General features: G+C 45.2%; 1 protein-coding gene across 1 annotated transcript in view; it reads left to right on the plus strand.

Moving 5' to 3' along the window:
• The window catches only part of LOC136632691 (branched-chain-amino-acid aminotransferase, cytosolic-like), a 43987-nt gene that overhangs the window by 8582 nt on the left and 10628 nt on the right, over positions 1 to 24777 (plus strand). The window contains exons 2-6 of the mRNA XM_066607741.1: positions 19125 to 19202; positions 19369 to 19569; positions 20174 to 20284; positions 22887 to 23006; positions 23569 to 23732. Coding sequence (XP_066463838.1) covers positions 19125 to 19202; positions 19369 to 19569; positions 20174 to 20284; positions 22887 to 23006; positions 23569 to 23732 — 674 coding nt within the window. The remainder of the gene's footprint in view (positions 1 to 19124; positions 19203 to 19368; positions 19570 to 20173; positions 20285 to 22886; positions 23007 to 23568; positions 23733 to 24777) is intronic.

Genomic DNA, 24777 nt, shown 5'->3' on the forward strand with positions numbered 1-24777 from the left:
AAGGCACAGACATGGATGTGATTAATTTGCACTTAAAAGAATAATGCTGAGGATTTGAAAACCCGCAGCATGACTAACTTCCGCAGTGGAATTTTTTTTTTTCCTGTCCGTAAATGTTTTTAAACCTTATTGACTTCTATTGTTCTGTACATTGCTGCAGAGTTTTGGCTTGCATTATGCGGACCACATTTTGTAGCAGTAAGTGATTAACTAATTACTTTCACTTAAAAGGGCTTCAGCACAATGTCATTGCATTGTGAACGAGTCTTTTTTTTTTTTTTGTGCACGTATCTGCATGTTTTAATGTACTTTTTGCTACCGCAGGGCATGTTCATGTGCACGGCAGACGAACTCGCCCTGATTTTAAATGGCTATTTAGCCTGAGTTCCAGATGTTTTTTTTCCTGTGTAATTGCGCACCTCCTTGCGTTTTGAAAGCGCATTTGTGCACACCCCATAGACATCTATGTGAACCTTTAGTGCGCAAATGTGCATAAAAGTAGAGCATGCGCTGTTTTGTTTTTTTCATGTGCCCAATATGCGCATGCAAAAATGGGTAATGTGAGCAAACCCATTGAGATCAATGCGTGCAAAAACACCCATGTGAAGGGTTTCTTAGGGCTCACACGACTGTATTTTGGCTCTGTAGTGCGCAGTATGCAGTTAATATACATGCAATTTGCATATTCACTTTGTCTTTATAGCTCCCATAAATTTATTGGAGGGGAAACGCCCCCAGTCTGTATAACGGGTATACAATACGTATACAGCTACTAAGCGCCATTTACACACAACGATTGTCGTTTGAACAAACAACTGACTAAACGAATTAACTACTTTTTTGCATATAAATGCTGAGCCTTTCATTGTACAGATAACCATTTGTAATCCTCGCCATTTCCCTGGTTGGCTAAAGTGAGCACTGTATATGTTGTTTGCTCACGTGGGAGTGTGTTTATGCGAGGAATCTATGGCTGGCAGGGTTTTAATTAGTGTGAGGATAAGCCATTGTCTTCTGCCAGCATGAGTAAACAAGTAGTCATTGTGTTTATGAAAGGCAAACAATCACCCCTACTCTCAAGTTGTTCAGTCTTTCAAATGACTGAACGAATTCCATTTCAACGAAGCGAAAGACAAACAAACTAAGGACCCTTTCTTTGCAAGCTGAAACTTGTAAGAAGTTTGAACTTTTGTAAAAATGTCGCTTATTGCTTCAAATTTATTAAAAAAAAAAAAAAAAGTGGCATAAATTTGTCCCAACGAGCTAGTTCTCTTAGATTCCTTTCTTTTACCCACTTCATGGCTGCTGCACATATACCTAAATATTTTACACCATTTTGGGAATTCCTCTTTTACTAGACTTTTAAAACCCATCATGATGGGTGCAAAATGTGTTCCTTGTATTCTACTTTTCTCTGGCACACTGCTTAGTAAATCTCCCCCATTGTTTCATTATTGGGTGTAGCTCAGGTATGGAGTATGCAGGCATTTACATTGAGATGCATTTTCATGGACAGTAGTAAACTGTTTGAGGGTAGCATTATTTGAGCCTAAAACAATTAGGACAGCGGGGATCTGAGCCCACCGATTGCCAGAACTCAGCTGTTTTAGTGCTACAGGCTTTGAATTAAGTGGTTTCCTGTCTGCTTGACTGCTGCTCCATTCAAACTCTTTTTGGCTATGTTTTTACAGCGGGTGGACAAGGGTCCCCTGTTCTCGTGATCGGAGCTAAATCCCCTTATATCAATGAGAGAAAAATGTGAAGGCTCTTTTAAACAGGCATGGAATTTAATTTTTGTTTGCTTTGGCCTACGTCAGGTATGGAGCCTGGAGGGAGAAGTAGGATTCCAAAATGTATTCAAAGCGATATAATGGAACTAAAAAAAAAAATAATAATAATAATTTGCAAGCTTAAAGTTGTACAAAATAAAAGAACAAATGAATACTCGCCCACTGTAAGCAGCTGCTCATCACTGGTACCCAATGCTGGGAGCCCGGGAAGAAGCCAGCGGGCGGTCATGTGCCATTAATTGTGACGGCTCAGCCAATTACAGGCTTGAACACTGATTCTTCCATGGCCACCCATCGGCTTCTGGATTCCGGGCGGTGGGAACCTCTGGAGTAGGTGAGAAGTCATATTTTATTTTTATTTTATTTTACTCAGTTTTTAGCTGGAGAACCAACTTAGCAGCTGGGAACATTGTACTTAACGCAACAGGACATAAACGTATGTCCTGCGGATGGCACGGGCTCAGAAGTGAGCCTGCGCCATCCCGCAGCGGGACCTGGCTGTGACTGACTGCCGGCCTCCCACTGTAAAGGGTTCACGGAGGGAGTGCACTCCTTCTGACGTCAGTGGCCCTCCACTATGTAATTGCCGGTGGGTTGCACCAGACACTGGCGTCTGGGCCTGCCATGGCCTGTGATCACTATTGTAAGCAACAATGCATTGCAGTACAGAATAGGTATCGTGGCTTTTCTGGTTCAACTCCCCTACATTAAGAAAAAGTAACCAAAAAAAACTTTTCTGCGCATTTTCTTAACTTTGTATATAATAAAAGTGATTTCACCTCCCAGAAAAACTCAATAAAATTGATCAAGAAAGCTGTATGTACCCCAATGTGGTACCAATTATAACTACAGCTCATTATGTCAATAAAACAAGAGCTCAGTCGGTGGAAAAATAAGTGTTATGGGACTTTGAATGCTATGATACAAAAAATATATAAAAAAAAAAGGTTTGTATTGTGGGGAAAACCTAAAAAAATATATATAATTTTGGTATCCTAATTGTACCAAACCACAGAAAGAAATTGTCATTTATGCTGTATGATTAAAGCCCCCTGTCCATGGGCATTGTGAAGTCCTGCGGCAGATCGCCGCCGCAGGAGTTGCCGCCCGGGAGCAGGAGCCGCACACAAATCTTCACCGGTCAGCCTAATCTGATAGGCTGACCGTGGAGAATCGGGGAAAATCGAAGCATGCTGCTAATTGCCCGCCGCAAGCGGAGAATCGCAATGATTCTCCGCTCATGGACATGGGGCCAGCGCTTTCCATAGCAATGCTATGGGAAGCTTCGGCTGGCGTGATTCGCCGTTGGAATCGCGCCCATGGACAGGCACCCTAAAGCTGTAAAAAAAAAGATTGATGTTTCCTCTTCCTGTCCTCCAAAAAAACTTAGTAAAAGTTTTACAATACATGACATGTAGCACAAAAAATGGTGCCAATAAAAACTACAGTTTGCCACACAAAAAACGACCGAGCCCTCATATTGGCGTCTTGATGAAAAAATAAAGTTACAGCTTTTTAAAAGTGGAGATGAAATTCCTCTAAAAACTGCCCCGTCCTTGTGGCCTTATGTGTTTGCCCAGGAATCCGCACATGGCTTCTCCGCACCCTGGCAGCCTCTAGTGAGCGCTGAGCTGCTGGTCTGAAATCACCTGACTAGAAGCTGCCAGGGAGTCTTTGCTGGGGTACGCTGGCAGTGCCATATATATTCCAAGGGAAGGGGGGGGGTGATGCAGCTACTAAAATCCGCTGCGGATACACGGCTACAGTGCGGATTTTCACAAGAGTTTTTATGTGGAAATGCTGCAGAATTTTCTGCAGCATTTCTATCCCTTCGGGCTCATGTCCACGGGCAAAATATGATTTAAGATCCGCAGCGGATCTCCCGCATGCGGATCCGCATCCCATAGGGATGCATTGACCACCCGCGGGTAGATAAATACCCGCGGATCGTCAATAAAAGGGATTTAAAAAAAAATGGAGCATGGAAAAATCCGGACCATGCTCCATTTTCGTGCGGGTCTCCCGCGGGGACGGCTCCCGCGGGCTTCTATTGAAGCCTATGGAAGCCGTCCGGATCCGCGGGAGACCTAAAATAGGAATTTAAAGTATTTACCATCCGGCGCGGGCGGGGAAGGTCAGCTGTTCCTCACGGCCGCATCTTCCTTGCTTCGGCTCGGCGGATGTGCCCGGCGCATGCGCGCGGCACGTCGGCGACGTGCCGGCGACGTGCCGCCGGCGTCAGGAATTCATCCGCCGGCCGAAAATGAAGATCCGGCCGTGAGGAACAGCTGATCTTCTCCGCCCGCGCCGGATGGTAAATACTTTTAAATTCTTATTTTCGGCGCTCATGTCCGCGGGGCAGGAGGGACCCGCTGCAGATTCTACATGTAGAATCTGCAGCGGATCTGATTTTCCCCGTGGACATGAGGCCTTCAAGTGAACCTGTAATGTTCCTTATGCTGTTCTCACCGAGGGCAGCATAGAGTGAAGGACGTGGCATTCCCTTTAATATGTGTATTCTCCATAGCTCAGCAGCCGCTACATTGTCTGCATTATTGCTAAACATTAGATCATACATTGCAAGACATCTTTTGATGCAGACGCTTATTCACCCTCCTATACTCACTATTTCTCCATACATCCAATTAGAAGAACTTCATAGTATTGGCTTGATAAAGACGGCCTTGGTCGAGGGTACTTCTGTTATATTCAGGCCTGTTTCCAATAAAACATTACTTGAATTTCTGTAAATCCAATCTGCCTTCCAGAATCATCTTCAGAAACGTCATAACTTCTGTCCCTACAAGGAAAAAAAATCAATTCATTAGTTTTAATGGACAAATGTTAAATCCCTTAGCCCCCCGCTGCTCCATACCCATGGTTTAATGCAAACCGTATAATACTGGGGGGGGGTCATGCTTCCCATATCAGAATTATGTGGTCGTGTGTATAGCATCAGAGCCTCTGGACAGAGATCATGTGATTATATGCCGTGGAAGAATAGTAATTAGTGATGAGCGAGCATACTCGCTAAGGGCAATTGCTTGAGCGAGCATTGCCCTCAGCAAGTACCTGCCTGCTCGAGAGAAAAGATTCGGCTGCCGGGAGCGGCGGGGGAGAGCGGGGAGGAACAGAGGGGAGATCTCTCTATCGCTCCCCCCTGCTGACTGCCGCAACTCACCTGTCACCCGCGTCAGCAGCCGAACCTTTTCTCTCGAGCGGGCAGGTACTCAGGTACTTGCTAAGGGCAATGCTCACTCATCTCTAATAGTAATCTTTTTGAAATGGATACATTTATAGATTTGAACAACTTAGAGAGCTTTATGAAGTTTCCAACAGTGTTTCTGGTTCCTTAAGTTCCGAGACTTTGGTGATTTCTCTCGGGTGTTCTGGCGCTATGAAGGGTGTAATATCTGATTTATATAGACAGATGTTTTCGTACTATTTACAGTAAATACCAATAAAGCTAAATGGGGGAGGTGGGGAGATTGACACCATATTGGTAAATATAAATGGGCTGCACTGTTGCGTATTCTTTCAATGATCTAGCGAGTACCACAATTGTATGTAGTGCTTAGAGTATTATCTGCTGCCTGCACACGGGTGGATTTGCATTGCAGAATCCAGAGCGGTCATCTGCCTCCAAATTCCGCAGCAAATACCACCCATAGCATGCTATGGAAAAGCGTTTTTCCCCCCCCCTCCCGCTTGCAGAATCGCAGCATGCTCTATTCCTAGGCGGATTCCACGCAAACATTAGAAAGGTCGCTGGATCCACGTCCTCGTCTAGCGAGGGCATTATCTATACTGCGCATGTGCGCTGGCCGGCACATCTGCAATACAGATAAGACGACTGTGGTCAGGTACGTGGGGGTAACGGCCGGGCACAGGGTTTGACTCCGCATGCGGAATCCGACCTGTCCGTGTGCAGGTGGCCTATAATACTCAATTAACGTTGCTTAACCCCTTAAGAACGCGGCCCTTTTTCATTTTAGTTTTCCTCCACGCTTTAAAAAAATCTTAACTTTTTGTTTATTTTGCTGCTCACATGGCTACATTTTTAAAGAGTTTATTTTTCCCGTGCTGTTGCTTTGCTGTGACGCAGGTACCCGCGACCTTTCCACAATATCATTGCGGAAGGGCTGAATGTCGGACAGCTGTCATTGACTTCAATGGAAGCCGTCCACACAGAATCCACGCAAAAACGGAGCATGCCGTGATTTTTATAATCTTTATTTGTATAGCGCCAACTTATTCCGCAGCGCTTTTTATTTATTATTCCCCTCCCTTCCCCCCCCCCCCCCCCCCCCCCGCAAGCAGAAATCACAATTGGACTCCCGCCGCAGATTCTGAAGCAAAATTCATCTGTGTGCAGGCGGCCAAACTTTAATAGATCAGAGTTTTATGGTCTCGGTGAAACCAAATATGCTTTATTGGTGGAATTTTTTATTTTTTTAATTTTTTTAAGGGACTTGAACTATTTTACTACTGGAGCTACTATGGGGGTCACTATTACTATACATTTTTATAATTACAGTCGGCCCTTTGAAGGCACCCATAAGGCTGATGTGGCACCCCTATATTGGGGGTACTCGCATGTTTTCCGTGACACCTTCGTTGTATGATATTTGTGGTAAAGCTTCACAAAGTGGGTACGTGAATACACTCCTCGCATTCCCCAGGACTGCGACTTGTAGTGTGACGCTTCATTCACACGTGACAATTTTTTTTTTATGTGGTTCTTGAAGTTAAAACTAGGTGAGGATGATAAAAGGAGAGCGAGAATAAGGCCTCCCTCACACAGGCGGTTTTTACCTCGATTAACGCAGCATTTTGAACACCCTGCGGTAATCGCAGTATAACGCTCCCATTGATATCAATAGGGCTTGCAGACATGCATTTGACTGCAAGGGTTGAACGCTCTTTCCAGCGCCGTCTGCTCTATCTTTGGCTGTTTAGCGCACCTCATCACCCATCACAATAATTGGGTACGCTAAAACACGCTTTCGGCGGTAGAAAGGAGTGGACGAAAACTAAAGTAAAATCGTGGCAAAGCACAACAATTTTTAATCCCGAATATGTGTGTGAGGAGGCCTGAAGGACGGGTACAACTTCTACAACGTTTTTTTTATCCACTCCTGGTTTTGGCTTCAAAAACTGCCGCAGCTTACATTGCAATGACTGTCAGGTGCTGCCCTCTTGTGTTCTGTTACCTGCACATGTTATTACAGAGCTGAACACTAGAGGGCAGCATTGTTTTCTGTTCCCACTCCCAGATGTCTTTTAGAACTACAGCCTGGCTCACATGGACATAGAGGACTACCTGTCTGAATTTGCAAGGTCAATAGCTAATCTCCTATTATTAATCCTCTAGCTTTCTCTATAAACCCCACATTTTGCTCTCTCATAGACTGCCTTCTCCTATATTCTGCCCATAGAAGTAAAGAAGCTTGTTCCCAACACAAATGTATCCTGGTATTGTATTACAGGGAGATATATATTATAGCTAAAGACTATGGAAGCAGCTGAAAACTCAACGCTGATTGTCCTAAAGGGATTGATGGGCTTGCATCGTGGAATCCTATAAAGCAGTCATGCTGTTGGTCGGAGCTGGCCACCAGGTTATGCTGGGAGTTGTAGTTTCAGCACTCTTAGGACAACACTCTTCTGGGTCAATCAGGGAGACGATGCACCACTTTATTTGCAGCGTACATTTCATTATGGCGCCGCTAGTTCACCCCTCGTATAGACTGTGTAGTTTGCTTACTATTCTGGCGTATCCCCTAATTGTTGTTTCAGGGAATCAATGACTGTGATTTGTAAGCCACATCCAGAATGCCATACACAGACAGCTGTTTCTGGCTTGGCCTACAATTCTTAGTCATTGTTATAAGGCTTGCCTAGAAAGTCTGACAGTGACTTGCAGGAATACTGCCTTCCAATAGGTGGCGCTGCAGAAGTATTGTTCCATCTTCTGTTTAGATAAGGTATATTCACAACCAGTGTGATTGTCCTGTTCATCTGATTTAGGGCTTATAGAAGCCCCATGTACTTTCCCTTTAAAACACCCCCATTCACGTAAGAGGAACTGATTTGTAGTTGTAGAGATCTCTCAGGTGTGACTGTCCCCTAGCTTATTGGCCAGGAGAGTCTCCTAAAGCCGGCGGCACATAAACGAGTCAGATTCTGCATGGGTGAGCGCACAGCGGAATCCGTAAATATCTGTATTGCGCATGGCTCCGTTGGCCAAGCACAGTACAAATAGACCTATGCTGCTTACACGATATTGCCACTCAGTGTTATTTGGAATGCTATTAAGCTCTGCCCGTTCATGAAAACCCCCATACTTTGACAGAAATTACAACCACACCATAGGTGGCATTGCAAAATTAAAACTTGCTGATCTAATAGAGAAATATGAATATATTGCTGAACTATCCTTGTTCCTCATACCACTGCTAACTGTCATATGTTATCGCCCCTCAGACCATCACACCAGCAGGGAGCAGTGTGCCGCTCCACAGCAAAGGCAGGATTGAGGCGCTCCCCCCCCCCCCAGGACTCTAGACACTAACACATCCATTGTCATTGCCCAAACTAAAGCTAGATTCATTGCTGAAGACAACCTGGTCCCACTCTAGTGTTCAGTTTCATCATTCATGACATCCACGGCAAACTGAGGCAACAGTGGGTGGGTGACAAAGGCAGTACATGTAATGGGCGCTGTGAGACCAAATGTCCTTCAGCCAAGCATGTGGAAATGGTTCAGACAGACACAGGAATCTGTACAGACAGCGCCCCCTGTCTCTGGATGGTGGACAATGAAACAGCTAGAGCTGCTCGTGCTTGTCGGAAGGTCAGATGATCCTCTCTACTGGTGCTCTGTCAAGGACGTCCTCAGCCCGGTCGTCTTCTATACCCTCACACATCTACTGGTCCCAGTACAGTGCCTTGGCTTAAGGGTTTAATGTTTTCTGTGGCGGAGCTCTAAATCCAAAACACTCTTAAGGCCCATTTAGACACGATTATCGCTCAAAAGATGGGCAGTTGGTCGATATAACCATCTAGCCTCTCACATTCCGATAATGCGCCCCTCTCAAAGTCTGTTAAGGGGTGAAAGCTGTTTGAATGTATCATAGAGGTGTCTAGTGCTCAACAAGCTCTACACAAGAGAAAAAGAGGTCACTACACACAAGTAGCCTCCGAGAGCCTTTTATAGGCCAAGGATGGAACCACTTTTAGAGCTAATGCCCAGTGCCGGATTTTTGCAGTGTTTCATGCAGCGGAAATCCGCAGCGTTATGCCACAGCTATTGGGTTCTATTGAACCTAATAGCTCAATGTTCACGCTGCGGAATTCTACCACGGAATTCCGCAGTGTAAAAGAAACCGCGGCATGCTGTAATTGCCATGGGAATACGCGTGTCCGGCTTCCATTGTAGTCAGTGGAAGCTGTCCGTCATGCTATGCTTCCGCAGTAGCGAAGCAGAAGTATCGCGTGATAACGCGCCATTGCCAGCCGTGTCATCCCGCACTCCCAGCGCTTCACGCGCTGTACTGTGCATGTGCGCCAGCTCGCTAGGCGGAACGCGCACAGTGGATCCGGAGAGGTGAGTATGTGGTCTATGCAGGGCGCTGTGACGGACTCCGCTGTGATATTCCGCTGGCGGAGACTTACACGGCTGTGGGCATGCGGCTTTAGTGCCTCAGGTGATAAGACCGTTCATCTAATCACCCCACAACGCTAATCATTTACATATCTGCTGAGATGGAACTTCATGCCGAGTTCTGCAGCAAAACGACAACTCCTTGTAGGGGCGCGATTTATTTATTTTTAATTTTATTTTTTTGAGTGTGTAGATAAATGTGGAATATATGTGATGAGCCAACCAGTGTAGTAACCTAGTGATGGAGAGCTGGTGGTTGTGAACAAACCATTGTGTGGCACCTGGGAACCTTCTCCAAGGTCACCCGCCTGATTCCAGCCTGTTTCTGGCTCTTATCTGATTTGGAGACCAGTTACTACAGGAACAATAAGGCATTGTACAGTATATGGGTATATATACTGTATATAGCAGGTGATAGAAGCTCCAGCTCCGTTAGTTGGAACATCCTGCACAATACAACTAGGAGAGTGCTGACCTCTGCAATAGCAGACCAAAGGCAAACACTGGAACATGCCACCCTTCACATTACTGGTATCTGTTTATGAAGAAGGCTAAAGCTCCGTATAAGGGCTCCTGCACACAGGTGATGACGATATCGCTGCGTTTTTTTTAATGCGAATGTCAATAAGACTTTCTAATGTTAAAAACACATTGCACAAAAATTGCAAAGCACCAACTTGCATTTTTTTTTTGTGCAATGTGTTTTTAACATTAGAAAGTCTTATTGACATTCGCATTTAAAAAAACACAGCGATATCGTTATCGCCAGGGTGCAGGAGCCCTTAGGGCCCCTTTTACCGGCGCATTAGCGCGTACAAAAGTTGCATGCGCAAAACGCAAAGAATAGAATCCAACGATTTTTTTTTTTTATGTGTTCATTTTCTTGTGTTTTCGCATGCGCATTTCTTACACGTGGGAAAAAAATGGAAACCACTCTATTTAGTGCACATTTGCTTACTGATGGTCCCCATAGAAGTCTGCGAGTTACACACTGTAAACAGAAATGTGCGATTCCGTGAAAAAAAGAACAAATCTGGACCTCATTAGGCTAAATAGCCATTTAAATTGAGGCGTGGTTGTGTCCTGTGTGCAAAAGGTACATTAAAATGCACCAATATGCACACAAATCTACCTCGTTTATAGCGCAAATACGTTGCGCTGAAACATGCGCCTGTGTGAAGGAGCCCTAAATGCTAACCGCTGTTAGGCTAATGTCACATGGTCGTATGCAAGTTGCACCTGAGAAACTTGGAGGCAACTCCTATTAGGCTGGGTTCACACGGGGTGGATTTGCCGTGGCAAAGCCGCATGCGGCCGCTAATCCCAGCCATGTGGACTCGTCCACACGGGACAGCAAATCCGCTGCGGCTAAGCTGGCAGAAGCCGCCGCTGCGGCGCGGATTTGCTGACCGCAGCATGTCCATTTATTTTTCCCCGCTGCGGCCGCGCTTTCCTCTATGGGAGCTCCGGCTGCAGTGGAAGAGCAAGCGGCCCGGCCGCTTCAAAGCCGCCGCGGGTTTTGCAGCAGCGGTTCTCCCGGCGGAAATCTCGCGGTTTTTCGCTGCAGCCAAACCGCGAGATTTCCGCCGAGAATCCGCCCTGTGAGAACCCAGCCTTAGGCCTCATGTCCACGGGGAAAATCAGATCCGCTGTGGATTTGTAACGCGGATTTGGGCTGCGGATGCAGTGTGGATGAGCTTAAAATTGTATTTTATTGCATGCAGGTGACATGCGGATGCATTTTTTTTTTCATGCGCGTATGTACGCGGATGCAATTTTTACGCTGGAGGTGTTTTGCCCACTTTACCCCATCTCCTAGTACTTTCTCCACCTCCCAGCCTTGAAATCCGCAGCGGATCTCCAGCACCCATTTAATTCAGATTTAATATTCACAGCGGATCTCCCGCACCCATAGAGATCAATGGGGGCCATCCGGAGCATGATCCGCACTTAAATGGAGCATGGCGTGGTTTTTTTCATGCACCGTAAATTTTAAAATCACTTTTAAATACCATCCGCGGGTATTTATCTACCCATGGGTGTCCAATGCATCCCTATGGGGCGCGGATCCGCGTGCGGGAAAAACGCTGCAGATTTTAAATAACAATTATCCAGTGGACATGAGGCCTTAGACAGCACGTTTCATGTCCTGCTTCTGTCCATGAGAATAGGACATGTAACTTTTTATCTCCCCATGTGCTATTCGTGGAATACACAGATAACATACATCTGTATTAAAGGGGTTGTCCCGCGCCGAAACGGGGTTTTTTTTTTTTTTACCCCCCCCCCCCCTGTTCGGCGCGAGACAACCCCGATGCAGGGGTTAAAAAAAACAAACGGAGAGTGCTTACCTGAATCCCGGCGGTCCGGCGTCTTCATACTTACCTGCTGAAGATGGCCGCCGGGGTCTGCTCCCTCCGTGGACCGCAGCTCTTCTGTGCGGTCCATTGCCGATTCCAGCCTCCTGATTGGCTGGAATCGGCACGTGACGGGGCGGAGCTACACGGAGCCGGCATTCTGCACGAGCGGCCCCATTGAAGACAGGAGAAGACCCGGATTGCGCAAGCGCGGCTAATTTGGCCATCGGAGGCCGAAAATTAGTCGGCACCATGGAGACGAGGACGCTAGCAACGGAGCAGGTAAGTATAAAACTTTTGATAACTTCTGTATGGCTCATAATTAATGCACAATGTACATTACAAAGTGCATTATTATGGCCATACAGAAGTGTATAGACCCACTTGCTGCTGCGGGACAACCCCTTTAACTGGCCCTTACATCTGTCAGCCATTTACAGCGTGTGTAGGTGTGTTGCATAAATAGGGCCTCACTGTAATGCCCCATTTACACGGGATGAGCTGTCGGGCAAATGATGCCCAATACTTGTCCCAGTGATGCTCGCTACTCTTCCATTACACAGGAGCGAGTATCGCTGCCGGCATGGAGGTGGAGCGCACCGGTGAGCTTTCCACCCCCCGACCGCCTCCATTCACAATAAGTAGTCGTTCACAAGTGAAGACTGCTGTTTTCTGCATACATTTACACGGGACGATTGGCGCTCACATGCCTGTGGGAGCTTGAACAGTTCTGAATGATAATCGTACCTTGTAAATGTCCCTTAGGAACTGACTTGGGGCTCATTCACACGGGCGTATTTCAGTCTATGTATACGCAGTCTATTCATGGGCCGAAACACGCTGTTTTCTGCAGTTTTTTTTCATACATAAATTCTCTGATGACGCATTAATTAGGCTTCTACTGTGAAATCCTATTGATTTTTCACGTAAATACGCAACATACACAGGCTTACTGCGTAATTATTATTTCCTGCATTCATTTCAATGGCCTATTAAGGTGCATAATACACACCAAGATAAAACATGCTGCAGGGTTTATATTTGAGGGGGCCTTCACACTTGCGATCACGATATCGCTGCGTTTTTAAAGCGAATACCAATAGGACATGGCGTTTTTAACATTAGAAAATCCTATTGACATTCACTTTAAAAAAAAAAAAAGAGCGATAACTCGATCGCAAGTGTGAAGGCACCCTAATGCGACCAAAAGTCAGGTGAAAAAAAAAACATACCTGTTAGAGAACCCATTGAAATTAAAAATCTGCACTTAATGCGCTGGGTATTTACGCTCATGTAAATGCACCCTTAGATGTTTGTTTCCTGCAGCAGGAGGATCAGGATGAACAGGGTTTTAGCTATTAAATACGAGAGTGTTTAAAATTGCGCCGCTGTATACTTTGCGGTGTGTAGAAGGTGCTAGATGCGGCTCGGGCTCCTCGTTGTGCCGTCCATTGGCATACGCTGGGATCTAGCACGCAGTGAAGTTTTATTGACATTCGTACAACTTTTTCCCCTTTCTGTGATACATTTGCAACTTGGCTGATAATGAGTTCTACAAGTTGTGCGACCGCCTCCAGTGGAACATGATGGCGCTGCTGATATGTAATGTGTTAGAGCAGGGGGGTGATCTGGGATGACGTGCAGCATGTTCTACATGCAGTACACGGGCTCCACTGTCAGGGTTTGCTGGGACTTGTAGTTTTGCAGTGACTGGCAAGTTACAGGATGGGGACAGTTTTATATAGAAATATAACTGCTTGTATCATACAAGTGTGGATATCCTACTGGAATCTGCTAACATGGATTTATAACAGTGTTACTAGTTATGACTAGCAGTGGGTCACGGTTTACAATGTATTTCATCTGCATTTAGTAACGGCCTCATCTTTTGCTGCCCCTGACTGTATAAGCCGCTCTCTGCCCCCTGGAGTCTAGGAAGCCCTTCCTAATGCTAGGTAATGATGTACTCACCCCTCCAGCCAGCTGCCCAGGAGTCCTGGAGATCCTCTCCTAGATGCTGAGGACTGTTCATCTGCAGGGTCCAGAGTCCAGGCTCCTCGGTAAACTATGAGGACACCCTGGACTGATTGGTCTGGCTGCAGGAGCGTCCTTCCAGGAGGAGTCTACATGCAAGGGGGCTGCTTCTCACGCCATGAAACCTGCTGAGCCGTGCAGAATGCAAATCAGCCCTTTGCCTTTTGTACCCAGTCTGCCAGTGGGACGTTACCTCAGTGTGCTGCCAGGACCATAATTAATGAATTGCTATTAATCCCTCTGTGGGAAATCGGGCCAAATCCCTTCATCTGTAGTTAAATCAGCTACAGGAGTGAAAGACGGCGACATTTCAGCTTGAAAGTCTCGAAACCAGGAAAGTTCATGACGCCCATAAGGCCCAGGTTATACAGGGCAATATACTGAAATACTTCATGCAATTGTAGAGCAGCTGGTGTGAAAACGGTCAGCGACTGGTCACTGCTAGATCCGCAACTGCAGGAGCTAATAAATTGCATATAGGTGTTGTGCCTACAGGTGAAGACCTACAATACCTCACTAACCCTTATAATCCTACTAATAGGCCTAGGGCCTAGTCCGTTTGTATCTGTAAATATCATTAAACTTTACTAAAACCCAACAAAAAAATCAAAGATGAGTGAAGATGGCCAACTAGACGCTTCACTTAATACATCAACAGACAATCACTTCTGGTCTGTTAGGGGTGGTTTCCATTCATCAGGCTTATGACTGGCTCTGCAATGTTTGGGTAGCGTTACATAAGGCCGCTGGCACACAGGTGGATCAGACCCCGCATGCGGGATTCGACCCGGTGCTCGGCCTGTAACCCCAGCGTACCTCTCCGCTGTCTTCTCCTCTGCTGATGATGTGCCATCCGGCACACATGCGCAGTACAGAGGATGCCGCGCCATTGCTGTGGCAATGGTCATGGCAGTCGTGTCATTCTGCAATGATTGCAGAACGGCTGCGAGATGGACGGCTTCCGTTGACTTCAATGGAAGCCAGCTGTGCGTAGCCTGCACAAAATCGCAGCATGCTGCGATTTCTCCCCCGTGAGCGGGAAGTCACAATCTATTTCCGCAGGTAATTGCGTATTGTCATAGCATGCTATGGGCTGGATAGGCTGCAGAATCCAGAGGTGGAATCCCGCTCCGGATTTCGCAATGCCAATCCGCCCGTGTGCAGGAGGCCTAACTCAGTCCCTGTTCTACCTCACCTACATACAGCGTTGTCCTGAAAAGAAAGTCCCACTCCTCAATGACTCTCTGACCTACTCTCTAGTCAGCCCTTCCTATCACTACTTTTCGCTACCACACGTTAGAGCTTGGGTTTATTTGGGGATATTGTTACAGTATAATAGGATTAAAATTCAAGGTACCGCAAAAATGGGGATATTGTGGGGTTTATAGAGGTATTATAGATTGTATGTTGTTCCCTGGCCTGCACCACCCTGAACAGCCCAGGACCTCACAAGGCCGCTTACGCACGGCCTGAGAAAATTGCACGAGATGCACGAATATAAACCGCATTTCTTTAAATGGGGTCATATACATGAGCGTTTTTTCCCCCATATCGCGGTAGAGGAAACAAAATCACAGTAGGTCCTATGTTTGGGTCTTCTCTCGGAACGCCTCGCCCATTGTTTTCAATGGGGCCGGAAAAAACATGGCATGGTGTACAAGGTGCACATGAGTGCGATGCGATTTGATTCGATGCAAGGTTTCCCATTGAAAACAATGGCAAATACTTGCCGATCCTGAAAGCTGGACCGGAGGATGGCTGCTTACCTGAAGTGATGCGGGTGGTTTCGACACAAAAACGCCTCACATCCGCGAGGGAATAGCACGCAATATCGCTTGAGTGAAATTAGCCTAAGGAGGAAAACAAATAGAATCAAAAAGTTCTGATGTGAACGATTAACTAGAAGAGTAATGGTAAAGTGGAGGTGTATTCTTTTTTTTTTCTTCCTCAGTGTAACAAGTTTACATTTAGGTAAAGGTAGAACAGATGCAGAATAGGGACTGTCATAAGCTTGCATCACTACCTACAGCTACCCCTGACACCGAGGTACCGGGCATAAGCCTAAATTGGGCTATGCTGAGTTGAAATCATCCCTGAGTGTCGTTTGTAGGAAGTTCTTCTCTGACGATGCATTAAGTGAGATGCTGGGCCTTTGTTATAGACCTGGATCTCTGCACATCTTGGATTGGAGTTTTAGCTGAACTTTGAATACACGTCACATTTTAAGTAGGGGTCTAGTGAGGTTTTCAGTGAGTTGGAGTTTATTGTAATGTGGTGCTTTATGTAAAAGCGGTGTAAATAAGTTGAGCCGTTGCTTGTTCATAACATCAAATTTGCTTACTGGTTCCAAACCCAAATTGTCTCTTGGTGAGAGTTGGCCCACACACATAACTGTTCTATGGCCTTGTATCCCATCCGAGTCATAATACAACACACACGCATAGGACCACGAGATCCAGAGGTGTAACTTGAAGCTTCTGGGCCCCAATGCAAAATCCGGGCCCCCAACTATAATGCGTTATTCATACTACTAAACTTTAACACGATAAGAGAGTGCCCCAGGATATTGGAGATCAGAACTCACCTGGTGTGGATACCTGGACCCAGTGTGGGTCTCCAGGTGCCTCACCCGTGGTCCTGGAGATAAGTATTGGTTGTCTGTTTTCTATGCTGGTGGCGTCCGATAGTGAAGAGGAGAGCTGCACGGATTACAGGGGACCTCTTAGAAGAGGATAACTCCCGGGCACCTGAAACAAGATTAAAAAAAAAAAAATTCTAAAAAAACAAAAACCTGCGCTCATAGAACAGCCATGGCTTGAAAAAGGTGCTGGTATGCACTGAAACGCGTTGCCGTTACCATAACCAACTATTCTGTAAAAAATAAAGAATTCATTAAAGGGGTTGTCCCGCGGCAGCAAGTGGGTCTATACACTTCTGTATGGCCATAATAATGCACTTTGTAATGTACATTGTGCATTAATTATGAGCCATACAGAAGTTATAAAAAGTTTTATACTTACCTGCTCCGTTGCTGGCGTCCTCGTCTCCATGGTGCCGACTAATTTTCGGCCTCTAATGGCCAAATTAGCCGTGCTTGCGCAGTCCGGGTCTTCTGCTGTCTTCAATGGGGCCGCTCGTGCAGAATGCCGGCTCCGTGTAGCTCCGCCCCGTCACGTGCCGATTCCAGCCAATTAGGAGGCTGGAATCGGCAATGGACCGCACAGAAGCCCTGCGGTCCACAGAGAGAGAGGATCCCGGCGGCCATCTTCAGCGGTGAGTATGAAGACGCCGGACCGCCGGGATTCGGGTAAGTTTGTTTTTTTAACCCCTGCATCGGGGTTGTCTCGCGCCGAACGGGGGGGGGGGGGGGGGGGGGGTAAAAAAAAAAAAAAACCGTTTCGGCGCGGGACAACCCCTTTAAATCTATACACCTATTGGAGCACCGCATCTATATTATCAGATTGACGATTTGGAATACCATTATCAGGAGGGGGTTCTGTGTATATCATATCCCCCTCCTTTGAAGTAAGTCTCTGTTGCTTGCCTGAAAATGACACTTTTTGTTATGGACCTCTATTACATGGCTGTCCAATGAGCGCAGGATTTTTTTACAATAATTTTTCCCCCCTTGTATTCATTCCTACTAGGCTTACTATATGGAGAAGATGGGCCTTATTGGCCCCCTAAGGTTCCTGGGCCCGGGAGCAACCACATCCCCTGCATCCCCTATAGTTACGCCCCTGAGAAACCATACTGCACTCCCGTATGGCTGCAGGTGAATGCAGAGAATTGGAGTTTTAAGGAAAATTCTGTATGATAGTACAGAAAGGAATTAGGAATCCTTCTAGGGAATATATCTGCATAATAATACAGTACTACATCATACAGTGGCTTAAAGGTCCCTTTACACGGGATGACTGTCAAGCAAACGATGCCCGACACTCATCCCTGTATCTCCTGCACGGGAGCTAGTGGAGCTGGCTGGTTCATGGAGCAGCTAGCAGGGGGGGCGGGGCAATGCAGGTGATTTCTCTCCTCTCACTCCCCTGCCCCTCTCCATTCACATAACACAGCGGCCGTTCACTACTGAACAGAGGCTTTTTAAACTGCACGATGAGCGATTAACTTCATCGATCACCTTTATGCAGCATGAAAGATGAGCGATGAAGCTCATTGCTCATCGTTCAGCTTAAACAGCCACTGTTCAGTAGTGAAGGGCCGCTGTGTAATCTTAATGGAGAGGGGCAGGGGAGTGAGAGGAGAGAAATCTCCTGCACTGCTCCGCCCCCCCTGCTGGCCGCTCTGTGTGCGAGCCAGCTCTGCTAGCTCCCATGCAGGAGTGCGGAGACACAGGGACGAGTATTGGGCATCGTTTGCCCGACAGTCATCCCGTGTAAAGGGACCGTAAGGCCCTTTTACACACACAGATATCCTTCAAAAGATTAAAAGATCAGTGATCGTTTTGCATAAAGTACGAATAGGGACTAATTGCTATTAGAACTCTATTAGCTCCATTTGCATACAAATGAGCTGCTGGGAGCTGTTACAGAACTCAGCAGAAGGTCTGAGCTCTGTAATTAGCTGCATTGTTCAGCCACAGGCTCCCCTAGGAGAATTCAGCACCATGGACAGCAGACACAGCGTGCGGTCCTACTTATCAGCAGAACTGAAAACCGCCGTTTGGCCGAACAATGAAAGATGGGCACATTTAAACACGATTGTCGCTCAATAGACGGCTTTTGAGTGTTAATCCTTGTGTCTAAATGGGTCTTTACTTGGTCTGGGCGCGGTCCCACTACCTTCATCCATGTAATAGAAGTGTGGTTACCAAGACACCATCACCTAGTTGGTTCATTTTCTATTAGTAGACTATTACAACATGGGAAAGAACACATGATGTCTGATATCCTGGCTTATGGTGATCAAAGTTAGTTTTCTCCTTGTGTGACACTTTTATTAACTACACTCATTACTGGATCTTAGGAATGTTAAACCTAAAGTCTGTTGGATGCATTTTCTATATGGATCAGACAGTCTATTATTCCCTGTTACCACCCACTGCAAGCTAGTGAGCGGCTGACTAAAGTGTTCTTTAATAGGATTGCAGTAGTTGGCTGGATGCTCGCTGATCTTTTTACAAACACTGTTTGCATAGCAGGATCCACATGACACACTTTGTAGCTTTTGCCGAGGCTTTACCTCTGAACACAGCCTTCTGTATCTTATAATACTAAGTAACACTTATACTTGCATTTTGATTTTGCTCTCATTCCTTAGGTTTTTGGTAAGCAACTAATATCAGCTCAGCGCTGTTGGCCTATTATCTCATGGAGAGCAGCAAGCACAACATTTAAGGTGAGGAACGCTAGAAGGACATAGATGGCCGACTTGGCAGCTTGAATAAGGAAAGTGTGTATGGAGTCGGTACGGTTACCTTTGTAACTTCTTTCTTTCTATGGTCTAATGAATGCATTACATGTGCTTGCAGTTTGATGGTCTCCTTGTTTCTTCTTCCATCCAGTCCTCAGACCTGCAAGTAGAATTAAGCAAACATCCTAAGAAGAAGCCGGCGGTGTCAGACTTGGTGTTTGGGAAAACCTTCACAGATCATATGCTGACCATAGAATGGAGCAATGAGAAAGGCTGGGGAAAGCCTCACATTAAGCCCTTCCAAAACCTTTCCCTTCACCCTGCTACTTCTGCACTGCACTACTCAGTTGAGGTAAGATGTTAGAAGGTCAGACATCATGGCATTAAAGTGGCCCTCCGGTTCTGGACAGGCAAAGATGGTTGCACTGTGTCATTCGCATAAGAGACTACTCCCTGTTTTGATTGGCTGGTGCTGTCCATGTGAGCAGCACTGGCTAGTCAGAGCAGCATGTAGTGTCTTATACTAATGCATAGTGTATACGAGGTATTTGGAGAAGCAGTGTGACCATCTTTGTTCAGTACCAGAAAGTAGGTTTTTAATTAAAAAAAACTAGAAAAGTTTGAGGTTGGGTTTTTTTTTTTTTTACACTCGAAGGTGTTGGATAAGTGTTTGGAGATTCAGAGTCCCAACATATATTATCATTTTCCTTCACTTTTCTAGTTAGGTTAGACCCGGCATTTGTTTTGAGCCTGCAGCAGATGCATCAGCGGGCGTTGATAAAATTGCGCCCACGGCTCAGGAGTGATGCTGGCGCACCTCTTACACGGTGTTCCAAGTAATTGGAGCAGGTCTGGCTTTTCAGTTTTTGCCTACAAACATGTACTTTGCAGTGTCTGCTAATCCGATACCTTCTGTCTGTGTAAACGTATCGCTTAATTTCCCCGTCTTTTTGTAGCTCTTTGAAGGAATGAAAGCTTACAGAGGGGAGGACAATCAGATCCGTCTCTTCCGACCGATGATGAACATGGAGAGAATGCATCGGACGGCACTGCGAGTTTGTCTACCTGTAAGTTTTTAAAGGGAATTGCTTTTTTTTCTTTTATAGTTGAGGGTCAGACATGGAAAAATAACCCTGTAGTCATATCCACGAGTTCCATGTGGATTTACTGCAAATGGAACCATTTTTATAGTGTAGATACAATGCAAAGGACAGAAGGAGGAAAATCCTGTGTTTGTGTCGGATACAAATCCACAGTTCTGGTCCAATTTGAGTAAAATTTTGCATGAGCATTCTTCAGCACCAGGCGACAAATACTGGCATGATTAAAAATCAAAAACTCACTGACTTTCCCACTAATTTGTGTTGCCCATAGCAACCAATCACAGCTCAGCTTTCATTTCTTATACTGCTGAGGTAAAATGATTGCTGCGCCGTGATTGGTTGTTACAGCTCAGCTTTTATTCCTTATACTGCTGAGATAAAATGAAACCGGCGCTGTGATTGGCTGCTATTGCTCATACTGGTCAGGTAAAATAAAAGCTGTACTGTGATTGGTTGCTATGGGCAATAGTTATCAATCCTCAGTGCTGTGGGAAAAAGAAAGCTGCTCTGTGATTGGTTGCTATGGGCAACAGTATTTAATCCTCTTAACACTGAGGTAAAATGAAAGCTGCTCTGTGATTGGTTGTTATGGGCACCAAGTTCAAAAATTTTTTTTTCTACAGTTTGTTGATTTATTGTTAGACGGTTTTGATAAATGAGGGCTGGTGTTCATAAATTTGCTCCATGTGTTCCTGTCTGGGGACAGCTCATTATCCATACGGACATTCAAGGCGGAATTAGGAAGGACAAAATAGGCAAATGATTGGTGGCTCCACCAGGGTTAGATCGGGGCTAAAAATCAGTCCTGAAACACAAATTGTCAGCGCTCAGTCTGACTTTTCTAGTGGGAATTACTTGTTGGAAATAACCAGGAATACTAAACCGAGTCCATAGAATCCATTGGTGAAAGGAAATTGGGGGTTGCTATATTAAAATTCAAGCAAAGGCAAAATTATGCAAAGAAGATTGCTGAGACAACAACATTTCAGGTTTTTGTTTTTTTTTAAACCTATAACGTTCTCCGGGCCAAGATTATACTGTGTGTAAAATTTGATGTAAAATTTGATGTCAATCAGTCGTGCAGTTTGTGCGCAATGCTCCAACAAACAAACAGACACTGACAAATATATAGAAAATAAAGGTGAAAGCCCTCAATCACTGACTGACTTGCCACTAGTTCTCTAACTTCCCGGTGTTGTACAAACATGACATTTAGCAGGAGAATTCTTTAGGTTCTAAATAGGAAAAGTAAAGGGGTCACAACTTGATATTTAATGCTAAGTTTCCCACTAGCTAGACGGAGCCCATAGCAACCAATCACAGCGCAACCTTCATTGTACCTGAGCAGTATAAGAAAATGACAACGGTGCTGTGATTGGTTGCTGATGGCAAGAAAGACAGGGTATTCTTTTATACAGCTTTCATAAGAGTGCGGTGCCAGGCTATGTTTGCATGGCCCACCCTGTAGATTTAACATCTGTAAAATGAACCTTTTTTGTGTATTTCCTCTGCTCCCTATTGTACATGGTGCTATTGCTAGAAAACTACTGTTTATGACAAGCAAATGAATTGATAGCATGCACCGTTCGGTCCTATATAGATGCATACTCTCTGGATGGCTATACAATGGCTTAGTCTGTCCTGCACAAAGTATAGTATGCAGGCTGTAGCTACAGTGTATATTTGGCTGATTGTATAGCTACTGTACCCATGCAATCAGAGCAGAGCTATGACTGTGTATTGTGCTTCTGGTGCCGGAAATCATAGAAAGCTCTAACCTCCACTCTTTTAACCCCTTTGTGGCTTACAAAGGTAGAGTCTTGAGGGGGGAGCACCCTTTGACCAGGTCACGGGCAATCCCTAGTGTGCGATCAGAGCTCATACTAATATAGGTACATGGCCCATTCTATTGACACCAGGACTGTGCGGTATATTTACTGCAGTTACATTGTAGTAATTGCCTGTGGAATATTAGTTCTGACATATAGATGTGGGTACTAAAATACATATTACATTATAGTCTATCAAACAATAATAATTTAAAAAAGGAAAAAAGTCATGTTTTAAAAAGGTAAAAATGAAATTCACTCAAACGTAACCTTTCTTTACATAACATTTGAAGACTACTTTGGCGCTGTCTGCTACTTCATTAAAAAAAAGCAAATCTTAGGCCGGCTTCACATCTGTGTTAGAGGTTCTGACACAGACCCAGCTCAAAGTACCGAAGGAAGAGGCGCTGCCTGCCGCACTCTTTCTTCTGTCTGAAAGCAGATGGACCTTATTTTAGTCAGTGGAGTCCGCCCGGTGTTGATCAGTTCCATCCAGAGACTGAACTGTTCGGCCGCAGAGATTCCTGCTCCCAAATGGAGAGGAGAGCGTATCCCCTAGTGTGGGTGTGAAACCACCCTACTCAGGTGTGAATATTCCTGCATTGTGTAGTAAAGGCCGTCACTCATGCGGCCTTGTGTTGTCCCGTTGAAAGCAGTTCTGGCATTTTCATGCTTCCAAGAATTTCAGAAAATGACCTCCCACTGCTAATAGTCATTGTGGCTTGTTTTATTTTCAGTCCTTTGACAAGCCGGAACTGTTAGAGTGCCTGAGAAGACTTATTGATATTGACAGAGACTGGGTTCCGAAGTCTACTTCTGCTAGTCTCTATATTCGACCCACCTTTATTGGCACAGAGGTAGGTTTTTTGTTTTTACTTTTATTCTATTTTATAACCTTGTTAGTTGTCCAAAAATTCACTTGTAAGAATTTTGCTGCACTTTGTAAAGGATGGCACCTCTCGTCAAATTATAGCAGCACATCGTGTGTCGGGTAAGAGCAATCTCGAGTCATTGGGGTGAGGCTCAGAGTTGGTAGTCCATTTAGTTCAAAAAGTAGATTCTATGAATGTGACCAAATTATGATATCTGTATGTGTGTGTATATAGATATGGAGATGGTATAAAACTCAGGGGCGTAACTACAGGGGATGCGGTTGCACCTGGGCCCAGGAGCCGTAGGGGGCCCATAAAGCCTCTCTACTCCATATAGGGAACCCAGTACTATGAGTAAAGCATTATAGTTGGGGGTCCTGTTACAAGTTTTGCATTGGGGCCCAGGAGCTTCAAGTTACGCCTCTGATAAAACTCAAACTTGTTCCTATCCTTTTGTCCCCTATGTAGTTATTAGGAGTAATGACCTAGGCATTCATATAGCCAGGTTCAATGAATTTGCCTCCTTGAATCTATTCTCTTCCTACAGCCGTCTCTTGGAGTCACAAAGTCCAACCATGCATTACTATATATCATCCTCGGACCTGTAGGACCTTATTTTCCAACAGGAGGGTTTTCTCCAGTTTCACTTCTAGCAGATCCAAAATATGTGCGAGCCTGGGACGGGGGAGTTGGAAACTATAAACTGGGCGGGTAAGTAACCGCTTCTGCTACACTTACTTGCTGTTTTTTTTTTTCCAACTTGTTTGATTGTAACAGAAGCACAGAATTATCAGATTTCCCATGTCAGACAGTTATGCCCCGTTTACACAGGATGACTGTCAGCTAAACGTTCTGCACAAGTGGGTGACGTCACCGCTAGTTGTTCGTGACCGCGCAAAACGTTTAGACAGGCAGATCATCACTGAAAATTGCTCACTTCTTGTTCAGTGCTTCACATTTATGTGAAAAACTGAGCGGCAGTGCTTAGACGGAACGAGAAGTGAGCGAAGCGGCGATTATTTTAAATGTTTTTTCTACGCAGGCTGAAACTGAGCGTCAAACAAAAAGTTAACTAATAGTTCACAATGGTTTTGCATTTAGATTCGCGATTATCTCGCATTTTCGATCGTTTGAACGAATTTTGCACGATAATCTTCCTGTATAAATGAAGCATAGCGGATTCAAAAGTAGAGTGTGAGCATGGAGCGAAAGTGTTGGACACTCCAACACTTAACAGCAGAGGAAGATTTAACATATAGTTGGCATGGCTAAATTGTACATTATTGGTGTGTAACTGGGAGGCCACTGGTTTCACTCCAAGATGTAACCAGTAGGGAGGTTATCTAGGAAAAACTGACATAAGTGAAAAGAGTGAGCGTGCGGAATACAGAGTGGGGGGTAAGCAGGAAAATGTAATAAACAATGTTGTTAAAAAGAATTCTGAAGTTAACCAACTTTTTCCTCTTGGATTAGGACGGGTATCAGTGACCCATCCAGCGATTCCCATCACAATATATCCTTAGGTGGATCCCAAAAAATCAAAGATCCCAAAAAACAAATAAAAGAACTATGAGTTAGGGGGTGTTTAGAATCTATGAAGGAAATCCGTGACCTCCTTCCAGAAATCTTGAATAACTGGGCATTCCCATATCACATGCCAGAAATGTGAATGTGTACATGCGCATCTAATCTAATTGGCAGATGACACTCTACCTGTCTTTGTAAGGGCTCCTTCACACTGGTAAGAAAGCCGTGC

Source organism: Eleutherodactylus coqui, chromosome 6 (assembly GCF_035609145.1).
Source record: "Eleutherodactylus coqui strain aEleCoq1 chromosome 6, aEleCoq1.hap1, whole genome shotgun sequence".
Taxonomy (NCBI): domain Eukaryota; kingdom Metazoa; phylum Chordata; class Amphibia; order Anura; family Eleutherodactylidae; genus Eleutherodactylus; species Eleutherodactylus coqui.